At 57.1% G+C, this 27,444-nt stretch overlaps 10 protein-coding genes across 10 annotated transcripts; 5 read left to right on the plus strand and 5 right to left on the minus strand.

The window, feature by feature from the left end:
* Window positions 1–216: 216 nt before the first annotated feature.
* On the minus strand, window positions 217–1,137 carry MFIFM68171_00457 (uncharacterized protein; the record flags this gene model as incomplete). The annotated part of the gene is made up of 2 exons (XM_071055879.1): window positions 217–778; window positions 935–1,137. The coding sequence occupies 2 exons, from the start codon at window positions 1,135–1,137 to the stop codon at window positions 217–219; spliced, it is 765 nt and encodes a 254-aa protein (XP_070911980.1).
* Window positions 1,138–2,101: 964 nt separating this feature from the next.
* Window positions 2,102–3,359, plus strand: MFIFM68171_00458 (Abscission/NoCut checkpoint regulator; the record flags this gene model as incomplete). The annotated part of the gene is made up of 2 exons (XM_071055880.1): window positions 2,102–2,181; window positions 2,246–3,359. 2 exons carry the CDS (start codon window positions 2,102–2,104, stop codon window positions 3,357–3,359), a joined length of 1,194 nt encoding a protein of 397 aa, XP_070911981.1.
* A 459-nt stretch (window positions 3,360–3,818) lies between these two features.
* On the minus strand, window positions 3,819–5,645 carry MFIFM68171_00459 (putative lysosomal cobalamin transporter; the record flags this gene model as incomplete). The annotated part of the gene is made up of 1 exon (XM_071055881.1): window positions 3,819–5,645. One exon carries the CDS (start codon window positions 5,643–5,645, stop codon window positions 3,819–3,821), a length of 1,827 nt encoding a protein of 608 aa, XP_070911982.1.
* Window positions 5,646–6,105: 460 nt separating this feature from the next.
* Window positions 6,106–10,704, plus strand: CFT1 (mRNA cleavage and polyadenylation factor subunit; the record flags this gene model as incomplete). The annotated part of the gene is made up of 5 exons (XM_071055882.1): window positions 6,106–8,203; window positions 8,272–8,588; window positions 8,646–8,819; window positions 8,869–10,111; window positions 10,181–10,704. The coding sequence occupies 5 exons, from the start codon at window positions 6,106–6,108 to the stop codon at window positions 10,702–10,704; spliced, it is 4,356 nt and encodes a 1,451-aa protein (XP_070911983.1).
* A 649-nt stretch (window positions 10,705–11,353) lies between these two features.
* Window positions 11,354–12,387, minus strand: MFIFM68171_00461 (Pal1 cell morphology protein; the record flags this gene model as incomplete). The annotated part of the gene is made up of 2 exons (XM_071055883.1): window positions 11,354–11,716; window positions 11,782–12,387. 2 exons carry the CDS (start codon window positions 12,385–12,387, stop codon window positions 11,354–11,356), a joined length of 969 nt encoding a protein of 322 aa, XP_070911984.1.
* A 2,152-nt stretch (window positions 12,388–14,539) lies between these two features.
* USB1 (poly(U)-specific 3'-to-5' RNA exonuclease) lies at window positions 14,540–15,769 on the plus strand (the record flags this gene model as incomplete). The annotated part of the gene is made up of 1 exon (XM_071055884.1): window positions 14,540–15,769. One exon carries the CDS (start codon window positions 14,540–14,542, stop codon window positions 15,767–15,769), a length of 1,230 nt encoding a protein of 409 aa, XP_070911985.1.
* Window positions 15,770–15,990: 221 nt separating this feature from the next.
* Window positions 15,991–17,982, minus strand: ERO1 (endoplasmic oxidoreductin-1; the record flags this gene model as incomplete). The annotated part of the gene is made up of 3 exons (XM_071055885.1): window positions 15,991–16,099; window positions 16,156–17,756; window positions 17,881–17,982. 3 exons carry the CDS (start codon window positions 17,980–17,982, stop codon window positions 15,991–15,993), a joined length of 1,812 nt encoding a protein of 603 aa, XP_070911986.1.
* Window positions 17,983–19,452: 1,470 nt separating this feature from the next.
* CKS1 (Cyclin-dependent kinases regulatory subunit (Cell division control protein cks1)) lies at window positions 19,453–19,983 on the minus strand (the record flags this gene model as incomplete). The annotated part of the gene is made up of 4 exons (XM_071055886.1): window positions 19,453–19,483; window positions 19,543–19,601; window positions 19,659–19,803; window positions 19,862–19,983. The coding sequence occupies 4 exons, from the start codon at window positions 19,981–19,983 to the stop codon at window positions 19,453–19,455; spliced, it is 357 nt and encodes a 118-aa protein (XP_070911987.1).
* A 1,230-nt stretch (window positions 19,984–21,213) lies between these two features.
* On the plus strand, window positions 21,214–23,768 carry MFIFM68171_00465 (Bromo domain-containing protein; the record flags this gene model as incomplete). The annotated part of the gene is made up of 6 exons (XM_071055887.1): window positions 21,214–21,306; window positions 21,541–21,641; window positions 21,705–22,376; window positions 22,428–22,683; window positions 22,736–23,285; window positions 23,338–23,768. 6 exons carry the CDS (start codon window positions 21,214–21,216, stop codon window positions 23,766–23,768), a joined length of 2,103 nt encoding a protein of 700 aa, XP_070911988.1.
* Window positions 23,769–24,582: 814 nt separating this feature from the next.
* On the plus strand, window positions 24,583–26,845 carry MFIFM68171_00466 (uncharacterized protein; the record flags this gene model as incomplete). Its single annotated transcript, XM_071055888.1, has 2 exons — window positions 24,583–25,513; window positions 25,584–26,845. The coding sequence occupies 2 exons, from the start codon at window positions 24,583–24,585 to the stop codon at window positions 26,843–26,845; spliced, it is 2,193 nt and encodes a 730-aa protein (XP_070911989.1).
* Window positions 26,846–27,444: the final 599 nt, after the last annotated feature.

A 27,444-nucleotide genomic window follows, 5' to 3' on the forward strand; every position in this document is an offset into this window, starting at 1 on the left:
GCTACTATCTGCATCGCTGAACTACCAATCATGACCAAGCTTTGCTCACAACCCGCTGGATATCATATCAGAAGGTTGATGTGCATACTCGCCAAACGCCGTCCCGGTTGGTGGGTATTATTAACCAGGCCTAAACGCCCTGAAAAAAAAAAAGAATCACATCCCCAAATGAAGAACTCAGTAAAATACAAACTCAGAACAACATAAATGTGCCCCCTAGGCGGTGAAAACGATGGCACTGACCGCCGCAACGACGGGCCACCACCCAACGCCCTCTAACAAGGCCTGCAGCCCAGTGCCGGCGACGCTCTCCCCGTCAGTCGGAGCGGTCGTGCCGTTGGGTAGCGTGCCGTTGATCAAGATAGTGCTCGTCCCGTTCACATTGGCGACAGTGACCACCGAGCGGTCGAGCGTGGTGTAGTTGCCATCGCCGATGAGGTCGTTCATATACTCGGTGGTGCCATTGTCGCAACCGCACAGGTTGTGCGGATCGCAGGCGCATATCACAGGCTTCGTCTCATTCTCCTGGCTGGTCTGGTTGTAGAAGGTGTACGGGCGCGGATGATAGTACAAGTGGGCGCCGTAGAGCCAAACGCCAGGCCAGAATGCGAGGAAGGCCGCGCCGAAGAAGACGGGCGCGATTCCGCCCGGGGACCTCCCGCCGGACTGGTATGGTCGCGGTGATCCACCGCCGTAATATTGTCCATTACCGAAAGAGCGAGGTGGGCCAGAGCCGGGGCGGGGGCCCGATGACGAGGAACCGCTTCCGCCTCGGTTTCTGAGATGGCGGGTTAGTGTAAATTATAACGCGAATCGGCTTTGACCATCCTGTCCGGTTCCGCCTCGGGCAAGACAGCGGACGATCGGAAGCCAACAAGCTAAGCCACGACTATGGGCGATAAACAGAGAAGTGAGACCAGGAGTTGAAACTTACCCGCCGGAGCTGCTACCACCGCCTCCGCGGCCACCTCCTCCACCGCCGCCTCTCCGCTTCCACAATTCCCCGGATGGCGGCTCATCGCGCTGTGCTTTCTGCAAGGCCTGATGCGGTGCGACCTCTGCAGCTGGCGGCGCAACGACGGCGTGAACCGTCGCATCAGCGACGAGCGCCAATAGTAAAGCAAGGGAAACCCGCATAATTGGCTGGGTAGATGTAGTTTTAACGATAGTTTGCTGGTGGACGATGGTCTAACGGAGATCCGTTGAACGGCTAGGCAAGTATGTTGTTGATGGTCAGGTGAGACGCGGATGCAGTATCTCGGGTAGGACCGGTTTGGGTGTAGTAAAGGTTAACAAGAGGAAATGCGCAAGATGCGGTCGGAGAGATTTAGCATTGATATACCCCCCATTGCGACCTGCCGTCATGTAGGGCGAACCGGAAAGCGGCGCGGGCTAACATAAGTTGGGGGTTGTCGCGTTGCTGCGTGTGCCAAGGGAGACCCTTGGGTGGCGGAATCCCCCTTCCAGTGGTGACGTGGGGCCGGGCTCTGCTGCCGGGAACGGATCATCCACCCGCCTGCGCGGATGGGAACCTTCAAAGCCCACTATTTTACGCCCCTCACGCAGCCACCAGATTAACGCTCAAAGCTGCGTCATGAGCCGGCCTCCGTCCCATCCGTTTGGGCATCCTTTGCGGCTGTAAGATCTCAAAACCTGATGAGTTAGGCCAACTGATATCGGATTCAGTTTTCTGTTCCAGTTGGCAGCGTTCGCTGTCAAACCTCCTCATCAGACACTTCATCATCTGCCCCTAAAGTCCGAGTTACCTAAAATGAGTGCTTGTAACCGCGGCACACATGCGGGGAGCGTGGCTGTGTGCATTTTGTGCATTTTGTGCATCTCCGAAGACGTTTCTCAATTTTTCCACTGGCAAACCCGTCTGTCTGGTGATCCAATCGTCAAGTCTCATTCTCGCTTAGCCCCATAATTTTGCCTCTCATCCCCAGAATTGCCTTGTATTTCAGTTCGCCGCCTTGCAGGGTGCCTTGCCCCATTGGTTTACCCGGCCGATGGAGAATACGCTATCCTCTTCGCTTCGATCGACCGTGCCGACACCGGTCCATCTTTGCCTTCTGGCCTTGTATCCTGCACCCACCGTACCATGGCCCCAAGTGACCAGTCCCTGTTGGACAGGTTGAATGCACTCAAACCTACAAGCATCACCATCACTAAACCGGAAGTGTAATACGGTACCCGTCCTTCATCTGCATCAACAAACGGGGACTAAGTGAAAACGTGTGGAAAGCGCTGCAGATATCCCCACATTAGAAGAATCTCCACCTGCATCAAGGGAGGATGCCTTGACGGCCCGTCTAAGGATTCTTCGGAACCAAACGAGTTACAGTGGCAGCATTGGAGCTGTGCCAGATCCGTCAGAAACGCCCAAGTCCGATGGTGGATGTCCGAGATCACAGCCCCTTGCAAAGCCGCCGAGTCTGAGCAGCCGAGCCTCCGAACGGAAGGTGGTAGCCCGGACACCGCCAGAATCAGCTGGGCCTAGTGCAGCTCAGAAGCACGGTCAGCACCGGTTCCTTGAGGCAGAAGCGAATGCGGACGATGAAGATGCCCTCGACGAGCTTCTCGAGTGCTTAGGGGACGAGGCCTTTGACCTCGACGTAGAAGGAGACGTGGATTCGCTCCCAGATTGCAACCCCAGCGCCGACACAAAGAAGCTGGCCGGCCTTCTCGAATCGCTCCAGAAGGACTCAGCTCCCGACAGGAACAGCGTCCCGCCTGAGGACGACGATGATTCCGACGGGGAGCAGATGGCCCGCGCCGTGGAGGCAGTCCTGTCGCAGTTGCAGGACGAGATGAACTCATTACCCCCTCCAGCACCTACCAGGGAAGAGGATGAAAAGCAACAGCCTGGAGAAGAAGAGGCCCCTGTGCCCGGCACAGAGGCTAACACCGTAGACGGCCATGATGATAACGCCACGTTAGCCCTTCCAGCCGTACCTACGCAGCTTGTAGATCCAGTCGCAGATGCGAAAGAGGATGAAGAGGATAGGCGGAAGTCAATCGACTTTGAACAAGACATCTCCGCACGGCTCGCTTCTCTAAAGGGCCTGGGAAGTGGCGCGACCCTCGACGCTTTTGGGCTCCCCTCGGTGCCCACTTTCCGCCCTCAAGACCGCCCTACATCCACGAACAGCAGAGGTCTAAGATCTGCAAAGTACACAGACGGAGATCAAAGCACATGGTGCGTCGTCTGTCTCGACGATGCCACCATCCGGTGTATTGGGTGTGATAACGACGTGTACTGTGCGCGGTGCTGGCGGGAGATGCATGTTGGGCCGTCGGCCGGCTACGACGAACGGGGACACCAGTGGGTGAGGATTGCGAGAGACAACCGTGACTAGTAATATTTGTACACGTTTTTGTATACACGTTAACTAAATCACTGTTTCCCTAAACGTACTGCTGACTTCAGGCGGGAACTCATTTCCTCTGCCATGCTCACCTCACTGTATCAATAACCAGATCATCAGAGAAAAGCATGCCATGCCCGCCTGTTTTGAATATGAAAGTTCCCTTCCCTTCCCTCACCGAAACCTTAACCCCATTGAGCCCAAATCCGTATTCCCGTATTCCGTATTCCGTATTCCGTATCATACCCCCTGAGCATTGCCCGACCCATATGTCAAACTCCGCCCCAACACCGCATTTCCCACACCGTTAAAGTTCTTACATACTGGGCTGTGTCATCAATGCCGAAAACCGACCGCCTGTACCCAGGGCACCCGACCCAGTCAAAATACCTCGCCGTTCCGTTTTTCCGATTTTGTACGTATCCCATCCTGCCGTCTTTTCACTGGCTTTTAGGCCCTTGCGGCCGAGCCGCCCTCTTCCCCATTCACTTCCCGATGGTCATGCCCATCGGTCCCGTAGCCACCGGCACCGGGTCCCGCTGTCTTCTTCGCCCTCCCCGTGATATCGCCCCACGTGGCACCAAACCTCCGCCCCGTGCTGGCCAGCAGCCCCTCTTCCTCATCCACCTCCGCCTCCTCGTCCAGTTCGCTGAGATTCAGCCTCGGCGTGCGGAAGAGGCTGGTGACAAACACGATCAAAAACACAGCCAGAAACACAAACTGCGCCCAGAAATCGACGGCGCCAAAGACAGGCCAATTGAGCGTAACCCGATTAAGGAAGGTGGACATGACCGTCGGGGTGCACACATACTTAGCGGCGGGCTCGCTAAACGCCTCGGAGCACGGGCGGACCATGTCTGGGTGTTCGCGGCAGTCGGGCTGCTCGCCGGGGTGCCTCGGGGCGTTTTCGCAAAAGGTCTGCGTGCCGTAGATGGCGTACTGCGGCGCCACGAGCATGGCGACGGCGTAGTTGATGGCCAGGATGATAAGCGCAAGCAGGACCGTGGCGATGAGCAACGCCTGGGGCGCGGTGCGGCCCTTCTTGATCTGGAAGATGCGCACCCACAGGAAGCGGATGCCGATCGACGCCAGCCCTGTGACCGAGCTGCTGAACAGGAAAAGCACGAGCAGCGCCATGAGGATGTAGTCGACGGGGAAGGCCTTAGCGGCTTGGACAAAGACCCAGTTGGTGGGTTGGAAGACGTTGAGGTGGCCCAGGATGTAGCCGCAGTGTTGCTTGCAGACCGAGTTGACAGCCTTGTCAATGGCGGTGATAAGCATCGAGATCCAAACCAGAATCGCGGTCAGAAGGAGGAAGATGCCTCCAAGGAGTTTGAGGGGCCGGAAGACGGCCTGAACCTTGGTCCAGGCCCGGAAGATTGCACTGCGACCCTCTCCCCGCGCTTCGGCAGCCAGTCTCTCGCGACGCACGAGGGTCCTTTCTTCGCGCAACAGCGCGTCCATCTCTCTGCGGTCCTTCTGAGACATGCCTTCGAGCCGGCCCGCGTTGCGCATCTCCAGCTGCCTCTGGAGCTCGCGATTGCGCTCCAGGGCAGAGGCGGTAGTAGCCGAGAGCTGGGGCGCCGAGACGGACGGGGCGGATTTGATAAAAGACACCGGGAGCAGCGCCAGGCCGGCACCCGTGTACAAGATGTAGAGCAATGTGCCGAGAGTCATGAGCAAGCCGACGCCAAAAGTGAGCGCCTTCTCCCCGTTGTTCGCTGCGAGCAGGCGCTTGAAGTAGTCTAGATCCATATGCCTTCCGGGCGCATTCCCAGCAGCCGGAACAAAGAAGCCGATAAGGAACAGAATCACAACGAGGATCACGAAGCCGAGGGTGTACTTCAAGGCGCGCCAGAAGCGGGCGCCGCTGCCACTGGTTCCCTCTTCCTCCTCCACTTCATCGTACTCCTCGTACCAGAAGTATGTGAATGGTATGACGATCAGGCACAGCAAGGCATCGAGGCTGTAGAGCGTGTAGTATACGATCTTCAGCGTCAGGAGGATGCCTTCGATGCGCGCGGGTGTTGCCCAATCCTTCTTGGCGCCGAGGTGTGCCGACGCCGTCGACGAGACGAGAGCGATGTCGACGGGGAGGAGGAAGACGGTGGCAAGTAGGGCGGTGAGACTGACGGTGGCGACAATAGTGACGGCGACAGATCGTTCGGTGGGAGCCTGCCAGGTCAAGGTGGTGATGACTGCCACAAGGAGAACGAGGGCGACGGCCACAGCGTAGGCGACCCAGAGACTGGTCTGCAGGAGACCTGCTGACGCCATTTTGTTTTTGAGTTCGTTACTTCCAAATACTCAATGCGTCGCAGAGGTACTGAGAGGCGCAGATGGGGGAGAACCAGTTGGTGTTGTTGGTCATGGGTCGAAGAGATGGCGAAGGTAAGGGTAATCAATCTGTGACGCAATGCCACAGGGAACAACAAGTGGGACAGCGGGAGCTCTTGTGAGGTGGGGTCGGTTCGCATTGCCTTGTGGGGGTGATGGGGGCTTGCTGGAGCCCGTGGAGCGGGCTCTGGACTCAGAGGATTTCACGGTGGGGCCGTCGCTGTAGGGCACCAATCAGGCCGGTCAATCACCCTGCAAGGCACCCTGCCAAAGCTTCTATGGCAGCCCAAAAGCCGTCGAGTGCGTTCCCGACAAAACAAACATCACCTGGATCTTTCCTTGGCCCTCTCCTCACCCGAACTCCCGACAGAAGCAGAGTTATGCACCCAGCTCCTGGGCCATGCAGTGCTATACGGAGCTGACCCCGGCGACGGCCGTCACACATTCTACAACGCTGCAGTTCATCCCGGGTCAGGGCACGAACCTCGTCGTTGCCAAGTCGTCGATTCTCCAGATCTTTAGGACAAAGGTGGTCTCGACCGAAGTAGAGACATCGCAGAGCAACGGACATGGGGCGCGGAGTACAACGCGATACGAGGGCAGGTTGGCTAACGATGACGACGGCCTCGAGACGTCCTTCCTCGGGGGCGACAGCTTAGCCCTGAGGACCGACCGAGCCAACAGTACCAAGCTTGTTCTCATCGCCGAAGCCTCGCTTGCCGGCACAATAACCGGCCTCGCCAGAATAAAGACGCCGAACGCGCGCCACGGCTGCGACTCGCTCCTCATAGCATTCAAGGACGCACGCCTCGGTCTTGTCGAATGGGACGCCGAGCGCCACAACCTGTCGACCGTGTCAATACACTACTACGAGCAAGAAGAGCTCCAGGGAAGCCCCTGGACGGCTCCCCTGAGCCACTATGTCAATTTCCTGACAGCAGACCCAGGCAGTAGATGCGCCGCGCTCAAGTTTGGAGCCAGGAACCTGGCCATCCTGCCCTTCAGGCAGGCTGATGAGGACATTGACATGGAAGACTGGGATGAGGCGCTGGACGGGCCGCGGCCGGCAAAGGACCTGTCGAGCGCCGCCGTCAATGGAGCTAGCAACATAGAAGACACACCATATGCACCATCATTTGTCCTCCGACTCTCCAATCTTGACCCAAGCCTGCTCCACCCTGTGCACTTGGCCTTCCTCCATGAGTATCGAGAGCCCACCTTTGGCATCCTCGCCTCGACCGCCAGCGCCTCGAACTCGCTCGGCCGCAAAGATCACCTCACGTACATGGTCTTCACACTAGACCTGCAGCAGAAGGCGTCGACCACTATCCTCTCGGTCGGCGGCCTTCCGCAGGATCTCTTCCGGGTCGTGCCCCTGCCGGCTCCCGTCGGCGGTGCCCTGCTCGTAGGCGCGAATGAGCTGATCCACATCGACCAGTCGGGCAAGCCAAACGGCGTGGCCGTCAACCCAATGACGAAGCAATGCACTTCGTTCGGCCTCGTGGACCAGTCCGACCTCAATCTGCGCCTCGAGGGCTGCGTCATTGACGTCCTGACGGCCGATCTTGGCGAGCTGCTCATCATTCTGAACGATGGCCGGATGGCTTTGGTGACTTTCCGAATCGACGGCCGCACCGTGTCCGGCCTCGAGTTGAAGATGTTCCCAGAACCAGCCGGGGGGTCCATCATACCGGGCCGTGTTGCGACGCTCTCGCGGATAGGTCGGAACACCATGTTTGCCGGCAGTGAGGAGGGCGACTCTCTGGTATTCGGCTGGACCAAGAAACAAAGCCAAGCTGGGCGACGGAGACCACGGATCAAAGAGGCCGGGTTAGACATCAGCATCGGGGATGAAGATCTCGATGAAGAGGACATTGAAGCGGATGACGATGACTTGTATGGAGAGGAGCCGGCAGCTCGCCAACAGCCCATCTCAGCAATAAGCGGCCTCATGAGCGGAGATCTAAACTTCCGCGTCCACGACCGCCTCCTGAGCATCGCCCCCATCCAGGCAATGACATATAGCCAGCCGGCCTGGCTACCCGGCAGCGAGGAGGAGCGGAACTCTACTGGCGTGCACAGCGACCTGCACCTGGTCTGCGCAGTGGGCAGGGACAAATCAGCTTCCCTAGCGACCATAAACTTGGCGATCCAGCCAAAAGTCATCGGCCGGTTCGACTTCCCCGAAGCGCGAGGGTTTTGGACGGTATGTGCAAAGAAGCCTATCCCCAAGTCGCTCCAGAGCGACAAGGGAGGGAACGCTCTCAGTAAGGATTATGACACAGCAGGCCAGTACGACAAGTTCATGATTGTGGGCAAAGTGGATCTGGATGGATACGAGAAATCCGACGTGTACGCCTTGACCGCCGCCGGTTTTGAGAGTCTCGGTGGCACCGAGTTTGATCCGGCTGCCGGCATCACCATTGAGGCCGGGACCATGGGGAAGGGCAGCAGAATCGTCCAAATCGTGAAGTCTGAAGTTCGGTGTTACGACGGCGGTATGTCTACTCCCATTGACTCTTACACCCTCGCTTTGCGGGAGCTTGGCTCACCGTTTTGTGTCTAGATTTTGGACTCAGTCAAATCGTTCCCATGCTCGATGAAGATACCGGCGCGGAGCCTCGAGCCGTCAGCGCGAGCATCGCAGATCCATTCCTCCTCATCATTCGAGATGATTCTAGCGCGTTTATCGCTAAGATTGATAACAGCAATGAGCTGGAAGAGCTCAAAAAAGAGGATCAGACACTCGCCGCCACCAAGTGGCTGACAGGGTGTCTCTATACTGACACGAATGCTGTCTTCGCCGAGGAAAGAGCTGGAAAGGGGGTCAAGCCGGCACAGAGTATTCTCATGTTTCTTCTTAGCGCCAGCGGTGCCCTCCATGTGCGTCCGCAACTGACATCTCCCTCCCCTCCGATAGGGCAGTGCTAACAAACCTAGATATACCGCCTTCCCGACCTATCAAAACCCGTATATGTCGCTGAAGGACTCTCTTATATTCCCCCTGGCCTCTCGGCCGATTATGCTGCGAGGAAGGGGACAGCAAAGGAGACAGTAGCCGAGATACTGGTTGCAGATCTCGGTGACACCACTTACAAATCCCCATACCTCATTGTTCGTTGAACCCCTAATACTTCTTCATGGCATCGCTAACCTGTTGCAGCTCCGCCACGCAAACGACGATTTGACGCTGTATCAGCCATTCCGCTATGGAATTGGCGCTGGCTTAGAATTCAAGAAGACGCTGTTCTTCCAGAAGCTGTCCAATACAGCCTTTGCCAAGAGCCCGGAGGAGGCAGACCAAGATGACGCTACGCATCAACCACGGTTACTTTCCATGCGGCGATGCAACAACGTCTCCGGATACAGCACAGTCTTCCTTCCCGGCGCGTCTCCCAGCTTTATCCTCAAGTCGGCCAAGTCCATGCCGCGGATAGTACCGTTGCAAGGTTCAGGCGTGATAGCCATGAGTCCCTTCCACACAGAAGGATGCGAGCATGGCTTCATCTACGCGGACTCGCACAACATCGCCCGGGTAACGCAGTTACCAGGCGACTGGAGTTACGCCGAAATCGGCCTCGCTGTGAAGAAAATTCCCATCGGGGACGACATAGCGGCGGTTGCTTACCACCCGCCTATGCAGAGCTACGTCGTGGGCTGCAACATGCCCGAGCCTTTCGAGCTGCCAAAGGACGATGATTATCACAAGGAGTGGGCGCGAGAGAACCTCGCTTTCAAACCGACTGTCGAGCGGGGCATGCTCAAGCTCGTGAGCCCCATAACCTGGACCGTCGTCGACACCGTCCAGATGGAGCCGTGCGAGACGGTCCTCTGCGTCGAGACGCTAAACCTGGAAGTGTCCGAGTCTACCAACGAGCGGAAGCAGCTGATTGCCGTAGGGACTGCGCTGACCAAGGGCGAGGATCTACCCACGAGAGGGCACATCTACGTCTACGACATCGCCGATGTCATCCCCGAGCCCGGACGTCCGGAGACGAGCAAGAAGCTGAAGCTTGTCGCCAAGGAGGATATCCCCAGAGGAGCCGTCACAGCGCTGTCTGAAGTGGGCACTCAGGGCCTCATGTTGGTTGCCCAGGGCCAAAAATGCATGGTTCGGGGTCTCAAGGAAGACGGGACGCTTCTTCCGGTGGCGTTCATGGACATGAACTGCTATGTGACCACTGCCAAGGAGCTCCCAGGCACCGGTTTGTGCGTGATGGCGGACGCGTTCAAAGGCGTGTGGTTCACGGGGTACACCGAGGAGCCGTATAAGATGATGCTCTTCGGCAAGAGCTCCTCCAAGCTGGAGGTGATGAATGCGGATTTCCTCCCAGACGGCAAAGAGCTTTTCATCGTGGCGAGTGATGCCGACGGGCACATCCACATCCTCCAATTCGACCCGGAGCGTAAGTCATCCTCTTCACACGGTCCTTCCACTCATCCATCGCTATGCTAACCTTGCGTTCAATTCTCAGACCCCAAATCCCTCCATGGCCACCTCCTCCTGCATCGGACGACCTTCAACACGGGCGCGCACCACCCCACGAGATCCCTCCTCCTCCCGGCCGCCACGCCAGCCGACCGAGGCCCATCGTCGTCATCCCCGGCGGACAACCAACCACCCCCCGAACCAGCCCACCAGCGGCCGCACGTCCTCCTCCTCGCCTCCCGCACGGGCGTCCTCGCCGCGCTGAGACCGCTGTCCGAGTCGGCATACCGCCGCCTCTCGTCGCTCGCCGCGCAGCTGACCAACTCGCTGCCCCACGCGGCGGGGCTGAATCCCAAGGAGTACCGCATGCCGAGCGCCGACTGCCCGCCGGCCGGCGTCGAGGCCGGCATCGGGCGCAACATCGTCGACGGCGCCATGCTGGCGCGGTTCGGGGAGCTGGGCATGGCCAAGCGGAGCGAGCTGGCGGGCCGGGCCGGGTACGCTGGGCAAGAGGAGGTCAGGGGGGAGCTGGAGGGGGTTGTGGGGTGGGGAGGGTTAGGGTATTTTTAATGGGTTTGTCATTTTGTTGGTGTTGATGCTGATGTTGACATTGCTGTTTGTTGTTGCCGGGAAAAAGGGGTCCCATGGGTTTAATATGGACATACCATAAGAATGCAAGGCTTCGCTTTGCCAAGGGAGAAGGTTTGGCGAGCAGCGGAATGGTAAAAGCATATCTTTGTCTCTACCTCGTGCTTCTTCCCTCAATCTCGTGCTCGCCGTGTTGATGTCCTGGAACTGGTACGCACCACAGCGAGAAAACGTGGTGCTATCCTTTTCTCGAAACACTACAGGAACTGCAGTTGCGGCTAATGATGTGTGTGGTAAACTGGACTGTGGATATAGAGAAAGAGAGAGAGAGAGAGAGAGAAACTTTTCCAACGCAATACACTGTGTTGCTACTAATGATAAGCACAAGGTTGAAATCAAAGTATCATTATTCTTCGTCTCTGTGTACGTCCACATCTAACAGCAGGAAGACAGGTAACGTCAGGTCATTCCCGGCTCAGTTTATTTTGTTGCTTTCAGTCCGTCTAAGGCCCATAGAAATCGAAACTCGAAAATAAAGAAAAGAAAAGAAAAGAAAGGATCCGCGACGCCTAATATTCCTCAAGATAACCAAAGACCGAAACCATGGGCTCCAAAAAAGAAGATTCCAACTTCAATACCCCGCCTCATCGGCCCCCCTCCTCCGTCTCAAACTCCCGAACCGTCTCTTCAAACTCTGAGCGATACTCCTGCCCGTGGTGTTGCCCCTCTGCAGCCCAGACGAGCCTGCCACGCCCTCATTCACCATGGCTTGATGCTGGGCGCCGTTGCTAGCGCTCCGTTGACGGACATGAGCGCTGCCTTCCCTGAACTTCCCACCCGTGGAAGTAGCGCGGGGCCGGGAAGGAGGCTGCATCTCGTAGTAGGCCGTCCCGTTTTGAGCATGCTGCTTGCCCCGGGCCTTTTGCTCTCGGCGGGTCTGGTCGAGCGAGAAGGAGGGTTCACCTTTGCCTTTGAGATCGTCGTCTCGGTAGCGCTAGGTAATTTCCGCCTTTTGTCAGCTTTGCTGTGTCAGCGCACCGATTTGGAGGGCCTACTTACGACGTGGTCCCACCGCTTGTACGGTCCGCCTGCTGCGTCGCTCTCCCTCATGAGGTCTGCTCCTTCCTCGTACTCCATCGTCCGTCCGGCCATGTCTTTCATGCCCGGCGGGACTACAGCCGTGCCCTGCAGCGGGACGTGCTTGATGAGAGAGTCCTGCAAGAATTCGGCTGGGGTAGCCTTTAGAGCCTCGATGTTCGTGTCCTTAACAGCTTCGACAGGTGCGTAGATCTTGTTGGCGTTGCGCGCCTTCATGGTGGCGTCGAACGGACCGCTGTGATGGTATGCTGCGCCGGGGACAGGCCCGGTGAGGTCCAGCGAGTCAATGGGATCGCTTGGCTGCTGTCGGCGGTGGTTGCGCAGATGTGGTGCCCGGTCGGCCGCACGGTAATCGCGCTTGAGCATATCCAGAGGCCGGTGGGACATGTCGCCTGGGTATCGCTCCCTGAGGGAGCCGGCCCGGCGTGGCAGCGCGTCTCCTCCGTTTTTTGCCTTGTGCTCTTGAGTGTGCGTTTCGAGCGGCCGGTGGGACCTCTCACCAAGATGGCCTTCGGCAAGAGAGCCAGCACGGCGGCGGGGTCTGTCTTGGCTCACCGCAGATGCCATTGCGGTCGGGCCGTCCCTGGGAGTTTTTGCACTGGGTCTAGAGGTTGCTACGCTGTTTGACCTGGACAGAATAGTGCCCTGGTTCCAGCGAGTCTGTGGAGGATTGGAGGTATGGAGAGATCGCTTGCGTTCTAGGCCGGAAAGTGGTGGATATCTTGGACGCGGAGGCGAGGGAGGTAGGGGTTTATTGTATTTGCCGTTTACGCTGTTGCTCCGGCTCAAGAGACGGCGAAGGAATGGTTGCTCCTCGTCGTCTTCATTTGTAGAGACCTTTCTATGCCTCTGGCTCAACCGTCGGCGCGGCGGGCTTGACGAAGCACGTGGTTTTGGAGGTAGCGGCGTGAAGCGAGTTGCACAAACTTGACTTGGTTCTGGGTCGTAAAGAGGACCAAGAATATACTTTGAGGCCTACAGGTCAAGAACAAAACAGAGCCTGTATTAGCAGACGTTCAAGAGGTTATAGCGGCCGAAATGGCAAACGGAATATGTATTAGAACTCGGAAGGAGTCCGTTCTGTCATGGATAGAAGCAAGATGGAAACAAGTTGGAAAGCTGGTGACTGCGCCTTGGCAGCCATGCCATGGGATGGGATGTTGGTGACGCAACAGCTCTCCGGCGATCAAGGCCGCAACTGGCGCCGCAGGGAACACAGGAGCCGGCTGTCGTAATAGTGGGCCGCGATTCATAGCAAAGATATAAATCTCCCTATTATTAGGAGAGCGAATTCCCACCGACTTCGATGGGAATTATGGGGAGGCTGTCTTGGGCCAGCCTGTCAGGGTGGAAGATGGGGAAGAGTTGGCGGAGACAAGATCGTCATCAGCGCCCGTGAAAACATTGAAAAGCGGCCCAAGACTCTCGGGAAACAGCGTTGATCAACGCCCGCCTGACGCGCTGCACTCCATGATCAAGCAGCGCTGGCAGGCCAGATCGGGCTTGAGAAGCCTGAGTTGATGTAAGGTGCAGAACAATGCTCACCCATTGCTTGTCGTGGGCAATGTCGTCGTAGTCCCTGTCGTCCATTTTAGCGGCGGCACAGCGGCGGCCAAGCGGGTCTTTAGCGGGGATCACGGCGCTCGTAGGGGCCTGCGAGAGCTGCGATAAGGTATTGGGTCTGATCTAGAAAATAATTCCGGGAAAAGTTGTCCTTTCCGAGGACAGCTCCTGTTTGTTTGCGAATTGGCCTACTCTGAAGAAGATATGTCGAGTGTTGTTTTGGTGTGCCAATGCGTCACTAAATCAGCGAACTCGGCCGTAGGGAGACTTGAGGTGACCTTATTATCAATGATAAAGGGGGTCCGGATCGGACAACGGGGCAGACCCCGTTCGAGACCGGTGTCAGTCAGCTCTTTGACGTCTCGTCGCCCGCGGACAACGTTACCGACATCGCATTTAGCCTCAGGGGCGGAAGTGATGGTCCAGGCCCTATCGAGACGGTCGAAATATCTGCTTGGATGGGTAAGGCGCAGCAGAAAAAAACAAAGTACCTTCCCGCGCTATCTCGATCCAGGCCCCCCTCGCGTTATCTCACCTCATCAGATGATGCGAATCCGGGCAGTGTGATCAGCTTGACAGACTTTCATCATGATTGGCAGGTGGCTTTATCCAGGAAGCGCCCGCCACATGGTGTGCTCAGAACCTGGCAGACCGTGGCGCCGTTCGGGACTCCCAAAAGCATGCCTTCCAACATCGACCGATGTTCTGGACTGCTGTCTCCGGAATGACGTCCACGTTCCACGAGGAGCCCAACTTGGCCATGTCCGGCACTTCCGCTGTGGGCCCAGACACCGGAGGTAGTACGTATACGCAGCAGTGATCTGTATGTACTGTACACGCACGCAAGGTACGGGACCAGATACTTGGCCGGAGTGGGGCAGAACTCCATCCCGCCCCTCTGGAGCGGGTGGGTGCTTTGCATTTCCGCTTCCCAATCAACCCACGAGAGTGACATCGGCCAATTGGCGACGGCCGGCCGTCGCAGTGAACGCCGGCTCCCCGACAGGCACCATCAAGTCCCTGCAGATTGTGCAGCCGGCCATCGTTCGGTCCCCGCAGCACCGAAACGCGGCCCTGACAGGGCTGAGATCGTCCCCCGCCCAGGTCCCAGGCAACCCCATCCACCGAGAAATACACTAGCCAGAGCAGAGTAGCGATGCCGTTGGTCGACTATTCCTCCGATTCCGACTCGGCATCTTCCGCCGCCCCAAGCATAGACGCCCCGGGACCCCCTCCGAGAAAGAAGCCAAGGACGACATTAGCTCCACCCGGATCCGGCCCCGGCCCCGGGCCGGGCCGGGCACCCAAAACCAACCAGCCATCCCTGCCCCCTCTCCCGGCCTCCTTCCACGACCTCTATGCCTCCACGGTCCGCACCACCACCCGCGACGATCCCACCCTGCACCAAGGCCGCACGCGCCAGACGCCGCACATCCCCGGCAACTGGCCCAGCCACATCTACATCGAATGGCATCCCTTTCCCGACGTCCACACGCTCCTCGCGGGCCTGGTATCCTCCCTCCAAGAGGAGCAGTCCCAAAAACCCAGAGCCGCTAGCACCTCTAGCCTCGCTGATCTTGATTACGATGATGATGGTGGTGATGGAGACGGTGCCAAGGGCCACGAAGCAATCGCCAGCTTCCTCCTCAGCCCCCTCGGCGCGCCCCAGCCATTACACATCAGCCTCTCGCGCCCGCTGTCCCTCGCCGGTCGCGACAAGGACGACTTCCTCAGGGACGCGGAGGCGCAGGTCAGCGGGTTTACCCCGCCGCTGAGGCTTCGGTGCACCGGCGCGGTCGAGTGGCATCGCACGGGGGAGAGTGGGCGGTCGTTTCTTGTTCTGAGGGTGCACAGTAGTACCAGTAGCACCAGTAGTAGTAGTAACAGCAGCAGCGGTAGTAGTAGTAGTAGTGGTGGTGGTGATGGTGGTGGTGGTGATGGTGGTGGTGGTGATGGTGGTGGTGGTGCCAGTCATGATAACCAAGGCGGCAGTAGGAACCAGAGTGGTAGCGATAATGAGGTCGGGAACCCAAACCCCGAGTTGACGGAGCTGCTCAAGCGCTGCAACTCGGTTGCGGCAAAATATGGTCAACCCCAGCTATACACCTGGGCGCTGGACGAGGTACGTGGAGGAAAGGGAGACAAGGAAGTCGGCGAGGCATTCCACGTCTCGATTGCGTGGTCATTTACTGAGCCGACTGGGGAGCTGAAAAGGGCGACTGAGCGCATATTTGGCGAGCGCGGGGTCAAGGAGAGGATCAAAGAAGTTCAGATCCCCGTTGAGGGCGTCAAGGTCAAGATAGGGAATGTGGTCACTCATGTGCCGCTGCCAATGCCCGGGAGGAGGGCGAGCGGGAGAGGGAGCAGGAACTTGCTTGGCCTGTGAGGCACCGAGAAGGTGGTCCAAGGAAAAGGTGTATATACCGCTGGTGGCTTTTGCAGACATGACTATTTACACATAATATCCGCAAGTCTAGACGAACGCTCCGCCTGCGAGGCCCGAACAAACCCACATTCCTTCCCAACGCCCCAACGCCGTTCAAAGGCTCTTGTGATTTGAGCCACTATGCAATGCAATGGTTGACAACGCTCGCGATGCAAGCAGTTTCAAAGCTCGTCCGGAAGTGGACGCTGGAAGCTCCACGATCTTGGAGTCACGGGCAGCCCAAGAAACGATTGCCACAGCCGCTGCAGCTCAGACGTAATGATTTGCCATCTAGACAAAAGGGTTAGCGTGACCGCAAAGCCGAACCCGGCCGAAGGGAAACTTACACAATCCCAGGGACCGAAACCCAACTCTTGACAACATACTTGACGGCATTGATCACCCTCTTAAGCTCGTCGTCGAATTCGTCCTTGACGGTTCGGTTCTGGTAATCTGGCGACTCGTGTTCCGCCTGCTTCTCACCTACGGCTTCGGACGGGACGGCTTCGGACGAACCGGGGACAACAGCGTGGTGCGGCTTCTTGACTCGATCCGAGAGGACGTTCACATTCTCGGCTCCCTTCTTGGCCGTCTCGGCCTCTTCTACCATTCCCCTGAACTTCTGGATGGCGCTCAAGCTGCTGCTCAACCGTGCGTACGTGTTGAATAGGGCAACCAGCTCGGTGCGCTTCAGCACGGGAACCTCGGGCTCGTCATTGTTATCAAACTCAAACAGAACCTTGAGGGCGGCTCCGTAGCCTGCCGTCTGGAGCTTGCCCCAAAGGCGGCACTTGTCGCATCCGACGCAATCCATCAGGCGGCTGACGTTGCGGAAGCGGTTGCGGAAGTCCTCCTTCAGTGACGGCCCCTCACCGTTCTTAAACATGAGGCTCTCATCAAAAATCTGGGGGACGCTCGCCGCCTTCTCCGTGACCGCCATGATCTTAGCGCGCGTCGCCACGTCTTGTTCCAGATCGCCGGTGCAGAAGGTGTAGTCTGCTTGCTTGGAGAGGTACGGACCGAGCTTGGCAACGGCGCGCGTGAGGAGCGCGTAGTTGAAGTACAGGTTGCCGATGCGGTCTGGGAACTTGTGGAGGCGGCTGATGTAGCAGCCGACGTTGGGCTCCCACTGCCCGGTGGTGCGGTTCAAAAAGTCCCAGCACAGGTGCGTTGAGATGCTCGCGTGCATGCCGGACATGACCCTGTAAAACACGCGCTTCTCGAGACACTCATCTTCGTGCTCCAGCCCCGTTTTCGCCACGAACGGAGTCAGCGGATTGTGCTGCCGCTGCTGCTCCAGAACCTGCTGCCGTCCGGCAGCCTCGATCACAGCCTTGAAGTCCATTGCTGCCGGGCCCCTGGCCGAGGAGCCCTGGCCGAGCGCTGCCGAGTGCGGGAACGAGCTCCTCTGGAAGCAATTCTCCCTGTAGATGGCATCCCAGACCTGCTTGGCACCGTCGCCGGCATAGCCCGTGAAGCGCTCCGGGTTGCGCAACAGACTCACGTAGTCACCCTTGGACGTCGCGCTCTCGTCTTCTGGTACGCAATAATCCCGATCATCGCACTCGTCATCGTACTCTACCACGCAACTCTCACCGACATGCTCCCCCAACCCGCCCTGTAACGGGCGGTGAGGTTGCGCTTTCTGCACGCTCTTCCCGGGATGCCCCGCGTGCGGCCCCTCCAGCTTGCCCAGCTGGCTGGCTCGCCATACTAGCGGGATATCCTCCTCGTTGTCGAGCGTCTCGACGGCGCAGGCAATGTTGCCACACATGCCATTCTCGTCGTTCCAAAAGGGGCACTTCTTGTGGAACAGATTTAACCGGTAGTGCGAGAAGAAATCGGTCGTCTGCGTCAGCTCGTCAAGCGCCGGCTTGACGTTGCGGTTCAACCGCTCAAGCGTCGAGTAGGAAGCGCACGCATCGCTGACAATAGCCTTGGGTGAGATCTGCGAGGAGGAGCCGTTAGAATCGAGGATGCGAGTCCCGGCATCCGCCGCCGCCGCTTCCGGGTACCCCGGAGGCGCAGCGGGAGAGCCAGAAGAGGCCAAAAGGCTAACTGAGAGAGCGTACCGCGCATGCATCCTGAGAAGAAACGTCCGAGTTTTGGCATCGCACCTGGGGTCCCCAGAGTGCGAAGATTGACAGATAAAATAACCGAGCGGCCGACTTCATGGTGAATGGTGCGCGCCGTTGCGGTCGCTTTGAATTGTTCTTTTGTTCTTTCCCTGATATAGTCGCAGAATAAGGGCGTCCCAGAGCCGACGTCAGTGTTGACAGGACATTTGGCGATAAGCTTGTCTTATCGCTGCGGCACCGAGGATCGACGATCCAGGCTTGGCGGTTCTGGAACGGCAACGTCAAACAAGGGGTAGCAGGAGATATAATAAGGCAGAGGACTGGACGGTCAAGGAATGGTTGTAGGCAACCGAAGAGAAATTGAATTGGTCTCCTTTTTTGGGACTGGGCGATCCATGGCCGGAGGAGGAGGCGAGCTGATGTTGGCCAGGTCCATGGGTTTAAACACTGCTCAGAGGGGCGAGGGATCTGCTAAGTGGAAATGTGTCCAAAAGGAAAATCAGCAGATGATGAATTGCCGACCGGACGACCTGCCGCATCCTGATTGCTTGGAAATCATGGAACCAGCCGATGCATCCGTTCTCGTACCCGGGGACTGTGGCGTAGCACTGCGTCTTTCGGGTGCAGATCCCATGATCGAGACAATTGAACGCCGGGCCCATGGTTTGCATGATGTTCTTCTCATTTGTCTGGGCCTTACTCATTCAAAGTCTTGAATCCACCAACTGGCTTTGAATGCTGTGTAAGCCCAACTGCACAAACCGTCCGAATTCCCCGCCAATCCGAGTTGCGTTCCCTGATGTACACGGGGAAAATGTGCCGGTACCTTTGTTCAACTTCGGTCAATTTATGAAAGTGTCGGCTTTGTCAGTTCATTTACTTTCCCCGCCCCCGTTTCTGCACAACTGCATCAGGTGCATGTGGTGATGGAGCAGTCTTGGCGTAACTATACCCAAGGGCATGTTTTTGTTCTTTTGACCTCTGGAATCTAGACACGACAACCAATACCGCCCTGGGTCTGTACTACAGATCCATGGTCTCAAGGCTCACTACTCCCGCAGAGGACGGCACGCGCCCAAGCGTCAAAGGTTTGTATGGAACGTTTGGCCATACTGGTAGTGTTTATTGACTACTGTTGATCCCCTGCATAACCAACAACTGAGCATCGCCGATCAGATGGCCCAAATTGCGCGCCTGCTTCGTTCTGTCCGGATGCAATTACTCCATCGACGTCCGGCAGAATCCGCTAGCGTCCGCACAGCTTCTCTGAAACATCAAACCCTTCCCCTGATATCGCCGTAGGTTACCGCCCAATTACGCTCCATCTTATCCTGCCAGACCCCACGATAGCGGCAAGCTCGTGTGGATGCGGCACTCTGGTCGAGTCAGAGGTCAGGGGTACGATGGGGGTACGATGGGGGTCCGATGGTGCGCTACCTGCTCCTTGTACCGCCGACGCGTTGTGCCCATGCATTAAGGTGAAGACCGCTATGCAGTTGTGAGTATCATGGTAATGACATGTGGTACAGACCCCGGATCTTCCATTTCCCCCGCTCCCGAACCCTCTCACTGCGGGGGCTGGTAGTTCAGGGGACGTCTGTTGAAGGTTAGCCACACGTGCCTTGGTCCTGGCGCGTCCAGCTCTGCAGCACTTACTTGAAGAGAAGAATATGGGGCTCTGGCTCGTGGACCTCATAATGTTCCCAACCGAGGCTCTGCAGACCAATTAGTCTCTCGGGCTGTAGGAAAATCCGCCTCGCACCGGCGCGCACCTGTGTGATTCCCATTCCCCGCCATTCCTCCTCCCACAGAAGCTTCAATGTGCCCTTGGACTTGTCGTGATATTCGGCGGGAATGGCTTTGAGCATGGCTTTGGGCAGCTGGACGTGGCGGTACTCAAATTCGTTGTCAGAGTAGCTAGTACGTGTCAGTGGGAACCGTCCAACGCATGCTCGTCTCCGGTGGCATAACACACCGCGTAGAGTAATGTATCGAGTCGATGAACTCATCAAGACGGGTGCGTTCGTCATCCGTCAACGGCCTCGGGCTCGGGTTACGACGGCTAGTGTCGATGCCCATCTGCTCTGGGGTTGTCATCTCTATCGATATGGCTTTGTCGGGAAAGAAAGAGTGCTAGGCGAGCGCGGCAGACGCCAGACCGGGGAGCGTTCTCCGCCGCGGGATAGGGATGTGACCGGGATCTCGTAAGGCTGGTCAGAATCGCGCCAACTCTGTGTCCGAGGTCGGCTCGCGAGAGTACGTGGGGTTTCCAAATGGTTGGGGGCCCGGTTTGGCGCCAAATCTGGAGGACAAGATATGGATTCCGCGATACCAACTAGGGCTATGCACCAGGTAGCCGTACTTTCCCCCCCAAGAAAAAGAGGTTTGCGTAAGGAACGGGATCGTGGGCGGCGTGATGCGTTGGGGGGCAGTTCGTTGGTGGAGGAGGGCGATGGAAAGTGGGCGAGCGTAAACAAATCGGTTCGCGGGTTGAGAGGGCCCTCCCGCTCTTGCCTGACGCTAAAACTTTGACCCCTCCGCCCCATCCGGCAGCTGGACACGGACCGCCGAGCAGAGGCGCATCCAGCAAGTACCTCGAATCGAACTGAGCCACAGCAACACGAAGAACTAACATCTGAGAATTAATTAAAGAAAAAAAAAAAGACGATCTATGGAGCAAGTGAATCAGCTTCGGGCACAAACGCGCAAGAACAGTTGCTAATCTTAACTTCTTTTCTGCTTCGTGGCGATGAGGACTCACAACACTGAACAGGGCTACGGTCATTCTCTGATGACATAATCATGTTCCTGGCATTGTGGGCCAAGATGCAGCGGGTGCATTTCTCCAACAGGGGCGGTTAAGCTGAGGGGCCACTTTGGTGAGAGAGTACACTGGGGAGGACCCCTGCCAATCCCGAAAACCACCAGCACAACCGAAGCGCAATTCATCCCCTTGTTGATCTGAAATTCCATACCGCAATAGGTGTGTGTACACTACGAGTCATCAGTAGTCGCATCCACCTTCCGCCGTATTCCTGTACAATCCGGATGATCCGCTTTTTGTCCCTGCTGACCCTTCCTTGACCCGGCCACTTTGGGCCCCGCGGTCCTGGTTCAGCGCAGTACGGTACCACTCAATCTCGTGGCTTTTTTTTGCGCCTGTCAATGCTTCCCTCCACACGCGTCTCGAGCAACAACCGCTTGCCCGCGCCTCAACAGCAAAACCCCGTTGCATGCGCGCACATATCCCCGACCGAGTCGTCGTAACCTGCTGGATGATACTCGCCGTCATCCCCCGCCGGTACTGATATTCCGTGTCGCGGCGAGATGGACAACAACAAACGTAAAGCAGCGAGCTCGGCTGGAGCCGGTGCGGCAGACGGCGACGATCGAGCTACTAAGCGACGCAAGATGCCTGGAGTAAGTATTCCCATCTTTTCCGGCGCTCCTATAACCTTTGGTGTTGGCTGGATCGAGTGGCCCGTTATCGACGACGTAGAATGCGGGTACAAGCCGGCTGTGAGACCGAGGCCGCGAGCGCATCCTCCCGAGTCGGGCCCCGCGACTCGGCCCTCCGCCGCCCGGAACCCTCCCCTGCCGCGTCTCCCAACCAAACAAAGTATAGAAGTCGTAGTGAGCTAATCATGACTACAGCCGCCGTCTGACTACGACCTCATGAAAGGCGAAAGCTACGAGTCCACCACCGCCTACGGCCTGCAGTTCCTCGAGACAATCCGAAGAACGAAAGACAAAAGGTGTGTCCGCTTGTGCTTCTATATTGGGCAGTCTAGGTGTTGGGTGCTGATAACAGGACATAGCGGCCGGCTTGTCGCAAACTACTTCGAGAACCTCCTTCCCCGCGAGACCAACAGAGATTACTATGAGCGCATCCGCATGCCCATTTCGCTCAAAGTCATCGAGCGGAGACTGCATAACCAGGAGTTCAGGACCATGTCGGAACTCGAGAGCTACTTCAAGCGCATGGTGACCAATGCAAAAGAGTTCTACCCCAAGAACTCGGAAATCTTTGAAGATGCTGAGCGTGTAAGGAAGGCTCTCAGCAACTACATGACCAAAACGAACCCTGCATATAAAAAGATCCCAGGGTATAGTTGCCAGGCAGCGCCGATTCCCGAGGATCGCGAGCCCGATCTAGAAGAGGACGGGGCGGACCAAGACGGCGACGAGGACGCAGAAGGTGACGAGGATGCCGAGGGAGAGGAAGACGCCCAGGACGACGAGGAGGAAGATGCCGAAGGCGAGGAGGATGATGACGAGGACGAAGAGGACGACACGCGGCGGAAAATCATTCTCAAGCGGAGAGGACCCGGAAGGCCGCCCAGAGAGAGCTCCGAGCCGGCCAGAAAATTTGATAAGAGTGGACGAGTCAAGGCGGATCACGAATATGACGGCGTCCCATACAAAGGACTCACTTTCCAGCAAGCACAAGAGAAGATTGTCGAGGAATTGATCCGGAAGCCAGATGGACCGTGGGTTCCCACCTCTGCTGTTCTCACTCTTTGAAGCTGACCAAGACGTAGGGATCCGTACTTCTTGGACTTTATCAACCTCCCGGCACGCAGCAATAAGGACTACTTTGCCGTCATCACGTCCCCTTTGTCATTGAAAGGATTACAGAAGCTCGTAAAGGGCATCCACGGCCGACAGCCTGCGACTGGAATCAGCGATTTTAAAAATTGGGCATCGTTTGAAGAGAAGGCCAGCCTCCTCTGGAACAATGCCCACTTCTACAACGAGGAGACGAGCCCTATTTATGAACAGGCAACAGAACTAAAGGTATGGTTGTTTGACTCCACGAGCAACGACGCAGCACTGACGGTTCGCCCAGGCATGCTTCGAGAAGGAGCTTAACGAAGCAAAGGCCGTCGTCCAAGAGCCGCCACAGCCCAAGATCAGACTCAAGATGACCCCTGGCGTAGAGACTCCCGTAACCGGTTCTAAGAAAATCACCATTCACGTCGGAGGATCAAGAGGCAGCGCGGGAGCTTCGCCGGCGCCGCAAACTGGCCAATCGAGCGATTCGGGGCGTCCTGATGGCTCCATGGACAGCAATCGCAATGTCCCGCCTCCAGGCGCGGGTGTGGCCGGCGCCACCTTTCAGCTTGACAAAACCAGGGGCCTATCCGCATCCGCGGCATCACCCAGCCCATCTATGGGCGGTGCTATGCCTGGAGTGGTGGCTCAACAGTCACCAGCAATGTTGCCGCGACAAAATGGCAACGTGCCAAACGTAATGAATGTTCCGAATGGAGTTCCGGCCGCTGGACAACAGTTCCAGCAGGTTCCTCCAGCGCAACAGCTACAGAACGGTCATCCACCGGCAGCACCGACCCCGGCGCCACCTCTGTATGACAATAAATATCGCGCGCCGGGTAGAGGTAGGTATCCCGTTAGAGTCTCCATCACGGTCCTCACTAACGCCACTACCAGGTATCTCTGATGCTCTCCTGCCAAGTCTCCTGATTCGGACGCATCCGAGCATCCCCATGGAGCGCAGGTTCAGGCTCGAGATCCCGGCGCATCCAAAGGAAGCGCAACAGAACTTCTCAGTACACCTCACGGGCAGTCACAGCCGACTCCAGCTTATTCCCCGACTGGCGCCATTCGAGCAGCAGGGGCGTCAATATCGATTATTTGTGTCCATCAATGGTCAGACGGTGGGACGATCGACTCCTCTGCCCATCCCCGACGACCCTCTGCCCATAAACGCCATGGTCTTTGACGTTAACTTGCAGCTGGGCCCAAACATCATCAGTGTGTCGGTAATTGCAGCCCTGCCGAAAGGACAGAAGCTGCCTAACGGTGCGACTTGTGAACTGGAAAAGATGACGATCAATGTCCACCTGATGAGGGCATACTGAAACATGGGGACATAGAGAGATTTGTCAGTTAACGGAGGATGGGAATTTACTGGCGTCACGGCGGGCTGAGTGCAGTATCGTTTTTTCTTCTCAGATGCCCCGGAGTTTTGGGGGCGTTGAGGGTGCTGACAACGTTGTCGGCGTCTGTCTACCTCTCTATGAAGCTTGCAGACGCCTTGTTACTACTGTATTATTATGCAGGCTGGACTAGGTTTTAGGAAGAGAGGAGGGCTTAACCAGCCCAAGAATCTTGCAGACAGCTCTGCAGGGTATTAGCGTTAAATCAAATGTACTGATTTGTTTTAACAAGCGTAGAAGGGCCGGATTGTGTCAATGTATTCACATTCCGGGGGGCGGCTCAGACTGAGGGGTTCTCGGTTTCCTTCTCCGGCTAGTTGTCTTTGTCTCGCAGTGTTGCTCCCATATTTCCCTCTCCGTCGAGGCTCTTTGTTTGTTCCAACCTGTGGGAGCTTACCGTCTTTGATGAGCTGCAGAGTATTACTTCAACCGCTTGTATGAAGCTCTCCAGCAGTTCTCTCTCTTCAAACATCAGGGCAGTCCCAAGCTATTTCCGCTTGGCCAAACCAACCACACAGCCTCTGAGCAGCGACTACCTCTTGTAGCGTAACACTCTCCAATCCTAAGGCATCTTCAAACCACCTAGGTAAACACCACAGAGTATGAACCAAGCACTGGCAGCAAAGAAAGAGCACACCCATCTCAGGTGCGTGTTAGAGGTATTCCGCCTAAGTAGCCAACAACGCATACCAAAAGACCAACACCTCGTCCCAGACCTCAGTTAATCAAGAGCACAATGGACCCCGACACCTTCTCCACTGACCACCTCCGCCTCCGCGGCGGCGCCTTCGAAGACGGCTACGGCTACAACCCTAACTTCACCCGCCGCATCAGCCCCGCCGGCTATGAACGCGATTCTCGCCCGAAACCCAGCACCAGCCGCAGCAGCAGCAGCAGCAGCAAACGCCCCTGGGTGCCCCCCGGCGGCTCCTACCGACCCGTCCCGCCCGACCCCCAGCACGAAAGCCGCGTCAGACGCCTCGGCATCCGCGACAGCCTTTTACGCCCCGCGCCGCGGCCCATTCCTCCCCGTCCTAACGGAGGAGAAGGAGAGGAAGGAGGAGGTGGACGGGGCGAAGGACCCGAACGTCCAGGAGCCTTCGCGTACCTCTCCACTCCGCCGTGGACGTGGCATCGGTGGTGGTGGCTTTCCGCGCTGGCGCCCTTCCCGCTGCCATGGGACTGGGCGCGGCCCGGGCCGCGTTGGCCGGAACGCACGCTGGACGAGTTGGACAGGGGCGGGTGGCGGCCTACGAGGGTGGGGTTTGAGATTGAGCGGTGGCCGAGCGGGGCGGGCGAGGAGCTGGAGAGTACGTGGTTTGAGATGCTGTACTCGCACTTGTACGTGCGAGCCGGGGCGTTTGCGCGGGAGTACTTTGGGTATAAGGACATCGTCCCCACGAGGGGTTCGTCAAGGGAGAGGGTCTGGTTGGAAGGAGGCTTCTCGAAGCAGTTTCGGTGGTATGCTCAGAGGGTTGCGAAGCAGGATAATCATGCCGGAGGGTGGGATGCGCTGCTGAAGATGGAGAAGCATAGGAGGTATCTTGTTACCGGGGTGATTGGGAAGGTGTTGGAGATGTGTGTCTTTGATGAGTTGCTGTTCGGGGCGGAGGAGGATCAAAAAAGGATGCTGGAGGCCCAGGATAGATGTACGCTTGATATGGAGGGTGAGTGTCGCTTTTATCGCTTGACTCCTAGAAAACTGCTCATCGTTTTACTTACTCTCTCGGCACGCAGGATATGAACGCACCGAGCTACGCTGTCAAACTGTCCGCGCCATCATGGCAGACGCCATCCTGACGCCCAACTTTTGGCCCTGCGTTGACCAGCTTACCCTACAGCTCACGACGTTGCTGCTGCCTCTCATCCGCCTTATGGACAAGCACTTCCCTGAGAGTCGGGCTAAATCGCTGCAAAGTATCCACCAAGACCTGCACGCTATCGTGTCCGAGGCAGCATTAATGTCCATCGCCATCCGCTGGTCCCACGACATCTTTCGGTTCTCATCACCGTTCCTTGGGGAGGTGTGGGATACGGACCAGCAACATGTCGATGACGCTATCTATAACCTGTCGAAATCCAGGACTGATAGGGATGATAAAGCCGCCGAAAAGAGGTACAGGAGGGGGCTTAGCAAATCGAAGGAAGCAGAGCGTTCCACCCCTTTGGCTCTCATAGACCGCGGAGAGGCCTCGATCATAACAGCTTTGAACAGGATCAAGGCCGCTTGGAACTTCGTCACGGGCCAAGCTGACGAGCAAAATGCCGTCGGTGATCCTGCGTCCACCTCCTGGAGGGCCCCGTCCCGCATGGGCAAAGTCCAAATCGTCGTCTGGCCCATGCTTCAGCGCTTCGCGACAGCAGGCCAGGTCGACCAAATAAGCGGAGCCGCCGAAGGCCAGCATATCACCACTCTCCTCAAAGCCCAATGCATCTATTACTCTGGCCGAATCGACCAGCCGGCTGAGCAGAGCGAAGACCACCCAACTTTAGACGAGTGGATACGAAGCAACAAACGACACCGCATCTGGATGTTCGTCGGTGATCTACGCTACGTCGCAGCCATCGCAGCCTGGTTGGGGTTTGGTTACTTCCTAATAGAGCGCAACCCCACGATCGCTCGACCTTTCTGGATCCCCATAGCCGGACTGCTCCAGTTTGCGAGGTGGGTGGCGCGAAGCGTGCTTCTCTTCCTTATCGAAGTAGCCATAGTCGTCCTGAGACTCGCGGTCACCGCGTTCAAGGTCACGCAATTCCTTGTATCCGCAACGCGGAACACGATTTCGTATTTGGCTTTCTCAGCCCTCCGCGCAAACCCGAGGTTGGCCTATTGGACACGCAGCATCGGATCGGCCGAGTTCTGGGACAGTGCTCTGAACGACAATGTCACCCTAGCGTTGACGTATCCAAACCTCAGCTGGAAGTCGATCAAGGGGATGGTTAAGGCGGTTATCAACGAACTCGATTGGAGAATCATCGAGGCACCAGCCGGTCTTTAGGCAAACATCAACCTTATGCAGACGGCGTCACCTTAGCCTCTGTGGCACCCCTCGCATAGTGATTTCTTTCTGTGTACCTAGACTACATCAGCACTTCTGTTGCCCATGGTACGGGATTTCCCCCGAGTTAGTGGCATCATCTTAGAAACACGCGTTATGATCTAGCTTGTTCACTCTCTTGCATCCGCTTGGATGTCTGGGCATCATCAGAAAAACGGCTTAATCGAATCAAAGAACGACTTAGGACAATGTATCCCCCAAGTGGTGGCAAAACATTTGGCGGTATTGAGAATTTTTGGTTGTGAAGCATCGCCAACCCCTACACTTATAGAGCAGAGATGTTCACACAATTTGCTGTTGGAACGAGTTAAAAGGTTAAAAAGAGTGGGCCGGATCTGACTTTGGCTGTATTACATAAGACACACTCCCCATGCACATCCCGCTGAGACCCACAGTAAGGCCCAAAATTTACTCCGTATCTTGAACCAAAAAAAAACCGACATCCACCTCCCACGCAGAGGCCGTCAGGTCCCACGATGCGTCTCCCTCTCGGAAGAATGCCGCAATTGAATTTATGACAAAACCAGAACACTCAGTAT

Source organism: Madurella fahalii (genome assembly GCF_045866475.1).
Source record: "Madurella fahalii IFM 68171 DNA, scaffold_1, whole genome shotgun sequence".
Classification (NCBI taxonomy): domain Eukaryota; kingdom Fungi; phylum Ascomycota; class Sordariomycetes; order Sordariales; genus Madurella; species Madurella fahalii.